Source organism: Elephantulus edwardii, unplaced genomic scaffold, assembly GCF_000299155.1.
Source record: "Elephantulus edwardii isolate Elephantulus edwardi_28Jun2011 unplaced genomic scaffold, EleEdw1.0 scaffold00006, whole genome shotgun sequence".
NCBI lineage: Eukaryota > Metazoa > Chordata > Mammalia > Macroscelidea > Macroscelididae > Elephantulus > Elephantulus edwardii.
Genome location: NW_006399756.1, coordinates 11,815,740 through 11,821,245, shown reverse-complemented (window position 1 = coordinate 11,821,245; position 5,506 = coordinate 11,815,740). Strand labels below are relative to the sequence as shown.

Here is a 5,506-nt window from a genome sequence, read left to right as displayed (position 1 = left end):
TCCTTGGAGGCAAGGATTCTGGGGCTTCGTCTGACATACTTTGGACATGTTGTAAGGAGAGACAGGTCTTTAGAAAGGGACATCATGCTGGGTTGAGTAGAGGGACAGCGCAGGAGGGGAAGACCCTCTATGAGGTGGATTGATTCAGTGACTGGGGTAATCAGGATGGGTTTGTCAGACGCAATGAGATTTAGCACAGGATAGAGCAGGGTTTAGGGCTGTTGTACATAGGGTCACTATGAGTCGCAAACGACTCGACGGCACATAACAACAACAACAATGCATATACATAGAAAGCACTGTTATTTATACTCGCCCCAAATGGAAACAAGCCAACTGCTAATGAACAAGACTGTAGCAAATTCCTGCCATAAAAATACCACCAAAAAATTATCACATGCCATTTTAAAATAGTGGTCAACTCCTACTGTACAAAAGAACTTCAAAAAATGGTTACACATAAACTCCCATGATAGAAATTGGGGAGCTTTCACAAACCTAATGGTGAACATACATACATACATACATACACACACACATACACACACACACACACAAAATATACCATTTATATATAAAACACAAGTTGCTCAGTGGTGTTAGAAAGGCATGCTAAAACCCACTGCTCTCCAGTCAGCTCTGACCATGTATGAGAAAACATTGTCCATTATCTTTCTCCTACAAAACCTGAGGGATGAGCGGTACACTTATGCCACCCACGGCTTCCTAGTGGCTGTTCATGGGAAGTATTAAGCACCTTGTGGGAACTCCTTACTACATTTATGACTTGTACTCTTTAAAACATAATTTAATACATTTTTTCCCAGACACACTTTACTATAATTAATACTTGCTAGAAATTGAGGTTTGACATTATTTACAATTATACCACCATTCTTGGAGTTTGACTAACACAGGCCACGTGTGCCACATGATCATAAGAAAGCCTTTCATTCCTCCCAGTTCTATATTTTAGCTATGATGTCCAGAGCAAACTGTTCTTAACAAGTAGAATTTTAAGGTCCATTCAATTCTAGACTTTCTTAGATCTTTGAGTCTATTTCTTTGCAAATGGGAGTGGAAACTTGAACCAGGGTCTTCATATCATGCCTTCTCATGTGATGCCAAATCTTTGCTATTCAATTTAAGATAAAAGGAGTGACTCGCAGCAGAGCCACATAGATAAGTTGCATATGGAAGAGATAACATCTTCGCACATCTTCCCTTCCATTTCCTCCATGTCTAGCTTCACAGCGAGGCCCTCGATCCAGAACATTGTAGTCTGTCTTCCTGCTTCCAGGTGGACACCTCTGCTCTCATGTGGCCACCTTGCACCAATACATTTTTTAAAAATGTTTTTTGTTTTGTTTTAATTTGTATTTTATCAGTGTGTGTGTGTGTGTGTATGTGTGTGTGTTCAAATCGGATCTGACTGGTACAGGAGGAGATTGGCCCTCCTTCTCCAGCAAAGCATCTGGTGGATTTGAACCACATACCTCTGGGATTGCAGCACACAGGTTTTTGCCACTAGACTACCAGAGCTCCCTTACATTACATATTTTAATAGTTTACATTTGAATAAATTTCCCTTCCTTCCATCCACAAGATTACATTCACTTAATTTTTCTTACCAAGGACATTAAGAGAATGTCAGGAAGCCAGAACGCCTTGTCCCCGTGCAGCCGTGGAGCACCTTCAATGTTAGAGCTGCCAACCCAGGCCAGAGGAACTGCTAACGACCAAGACAGGGAACTGGACCAGTACAGACTGGGCAGACTGCAGTAGAGACGGCCTTGAGTCTAACTGCACTGCAAATCTGAATACAGATTGTGGCAAGGTATAACCAGACGAAGCCACAGTTAAAGGTTTTGCTTGCTGGATAAAGGAAGGAAAAGTTGACTTGTAATGGCTCTGAGATCAAGTTTTCTGAGTGACTGAGGAAACAAGAGGCTTCTTGCATTTGTGCTGAACTGAAGCTGGACTGTCACTAATTGAGGAATTGTGCCTTGTTCACCTAGTTTGGGACTGCTGGACTAACTATGGACTTGCATCGTGTGACATTCTTTGCCTTCACCCACTCTTCATCCAACCTATTTCTTTAATAAAGCCCTCAACCGTGAGTAAAGTATGTGGGTCAATTTGCCATGAATACAGGACCCAATGATTCACAGAAATAGTTGTAGGATTATGTAGCACGTCTGACCATGTAGATGGGTATTATTGATGCGGACAGTTCCCCTTTATGAAGCAAGTAGAACTCACTCACCTACTTCCAAATTGTATCTGCTCCTTTTAAGTCTTCACAGGAATAATATTGGTACTTTCGTTATTAGCATGCAAATAAAATTCCCTAGTGCTAAATTCAATCTATCAAACAAATAATTTATACATTCTCCATTTAGCTCCCCCTCCAAATGTAAAACCGGTTTTATGTGCCTGGCCTATGGACTCACTGTGCGAACCTCCCATTACAAGAGTTCAAAGCCAAAACAACTATGAGATATTATCTCACCCAGTTAAGAATAGCAAAATGTAACAGAATAGCAAACATCAAATGCTGGCGAAGTTGCAGAGCAAATGGAACCCTTATTTACTATTGTTGGGTGTATAAAATGGTACAATCACTACTGAAGGCTGTATGGCACTTTCTCAAAAAGTTGCAAATCGAAATACCATTTAACCCAGCCAATTCCACTACTGGGAATTACCCTAAAGAAACCATAACCGTCACCAAAGCAGATATATGCACATGCATGTTTATTGCTGCTTTGTTCACAATAGCAAAGAGTTGGAAACAACCCAAGGGCCCATCAATGAATGGATACAGAAGCTCTGTAATATTCACACTATGGAATACTATGTTGCACTGAAATACTAAGAACTTATCATAGTACACAAAATGCATGACCCTGGAAGATATTATGCTGGGTGAAATATCTCAGCCACAAAAGGTCAAATACTGCATAATGCCACTGTTGTAAAATGAGGCAGAGGGAGGACAGAGAAAGAGGGGATAAATAATGTAAACTGCATTGCAGATGAGGGGGAGAACTGTTTAAAAGGGGTATGTGATTAGATATTATGGTCACGACAGGAGTCCAGCATGAAGGCTGCACAGTAGGGTGAACTTGGCAGGGATTGTGTAATAATGAAAGAATTTTTATTTTACTTTTCAAAGAGAAGAGTGAATTGGGGAGAGGGTGTGGACACGGAGAAAAGTGCACCAATGAACGAATGGAAATCCCAAGTTTCTGTAAAATTTCATTAAAATTATTTTTGTAAAAAAGTGTTCAAAGCATCCCATCACAGGATGAATGCCTAAGTATATAAAAACCTCTCTGAAGTCATCTCATCTAGTAACCCAACTCCAATCTGCACCCTTATTTTAAGCTTCCACACCACCTACAAGCAGACCGAGAATCCCAAATCCCAATCCACTGCCTGCCTGTACACCCGTCCCTGAACAATCAGAATATCAACAGTAAATTTTTACAGAAAGGTGCAATGCAAGAGCAGGGTTAAGACTCTCGGTGTGGCATATTCGTCTTCAACTTAAACTCACTAACAAAACACCTTCAAAGAGACAAAGAGCTTTCTGTGACAGCTAATCGTAAATCTGTCCCTTAAAAAATTTGTCCATTAAGGACAGAAAGTTAAAACTCTGCAGACAGTGGACACAGATTAAAATACAGAAAAGTCCAGACCAAAAAATAAGTACTGTTTCATAAACTGCAACTTTTTAAAAAATTTGATTATAAAGGGAACTTGCCTTAAAGGAGCCCTGTGTACTTCAGTTGCTCTGTGGGATTTATGGCCTCAGACACCCAACTGAGGACCACTGCGACATGGGGGCTGCTATGAGGCAAAACCAACTCAATGGCAGTGCATTTATAACAGGAGCATATGTCACAGGAAAGTGACGCCACAGGCCAAGGTTCTGCTCTGAGAACACAGCACCTTCAAGTTCTGACCAAACTGTTTGTTGCCTTGTTTATCTAGTTTTCATTATGACTGCCTGTATCACCAGTATCTTCAGAAATCTAGAAATTGTTTCAAGACAATGGAAATATCACATATAAATTTATACATGTGATGACATGCGCTAAATATGTGCTGTAACTTATGTATTACAATAAAATGCATCCCTCAAAGAGGGAATCAGTTATAAATGTGGTTCATTGTAAACTGGAATTACCTCCTCAGCAAAGACTACTTGTATAGGGACAATTTCATAATCATTACTCTAAATGTCTGATTCTTTCAGTCAAGTAATGTCTTTTAATGTTTTTACCAGAGTAACCAACCTTGGTGTTCAGAGCCACACCCACAATACTTGCAGAGAACTGTACTTTCTATTCTTCGGCATTTAATTGTTATATTCACATGTTAAGAAATGATTCATGTAGAAAATTCATTTTTATAAGCATTCCTATAGATGATTTTTTTTTCTCCTGAACTTGTCCCTTTTTCTTCTGATGTAATTTGCTTGAGGTGATTACTGTAATAAACACTAAATCAGGTTACTATGAACTGAAATTCCCAGAACCTAAGACCAACAAGAATTTATTAGTACACAAACTCCACTTCAGTTTAACTTGCCACCTGGTCAAGTTCTGCTGAGTCAACGATTCAATCAATACAAAAGCTTCTAAGGATACAGGGATCAAAGGCTCCAAACTCTAAAATTCCTTTGGTAAGTCAAATCCAGAAACCTGACCATTTAATGAGATTCACAAAGTATACCCAACAGTACCCAAGAAAATAGCCAATAGGTTTCTCGAAGTTATAAAGCTTAAAAGATGCAGTCACCACATCTTCCACCAAGCCAACTGGATGGTTCAAACAGCTGACCTTCGCCACCAGGGCTCCTAAAACATCAAAGGGCCCAGCAATTTATCCCAACTTACTATCAGGGAAGAACTGCCTTATCACAGTAATAGTTTATACCAGGGGTTCCAAAACTTGCATATACATCCAATCCCATTAGAATTCTTAATATTTAACCTGGACATGTTTCTGTCCAAACCATCAAAATGCTCACTGATACTAACCATATCATTAATAAGGCCAATCCGTGTTGGTGGGGCCTGCAGACCTAGCAGTGTGGCAAGGCGCCGTTGCTTTTCCACGATGATGCCATCCATATCTAGAAGACGTGCAATATCCGTACGCTCAGGGGTGATAGGGATGGAGAGAGTGGCCAAGAGAACTCGAGTAGACATTCTGTGGAAAAACAGTAATTTGTAAACATCACCTGACAGGCTTACAAACAACCCTAACCATCCAGTAACAGATGCCAGTGGCCTCACCACACATATCCTTACATGGTAAACTACAGTTTTAAGTCTCCTATCTCAGCAAAGCACCCCATATAGTAAATGTTCTCTAGCTTTTATAAAGTAAGCTTGTCTGGTGGCCTAGTGGCAAGAAGCTGCAACTACAATCCCAGAGGTGCATGGTTCGAATCCACCAGATGCTCTGCCGGGGAAGGAGGGACAATCTCCTC

General features: G+C 40.4%; 1 protein-coding gene across 1 annotated transcript in view; it reads right to left on the bottom strand.

Moving 5' to 3' along the window:
- EIF3A (eukaryotic translation initiation factor 3, subunit A) overlaps positions 1-5,506 on the bottom strand; it is a 41,319-nt gene that overhangs the window by 15,401 nt on the left and 20,412 nt on the right. The window contains exon 7 of the mRNA XM_006880151.1: positions 5,052-5,223. Coding sequence (XP_006880213.1) covers positions 5,052-5,223 — 172 coding nt within the window. The remainder of the gene's footprint in view (positions 1-5,051; positions 5,224-5,506) is intronic.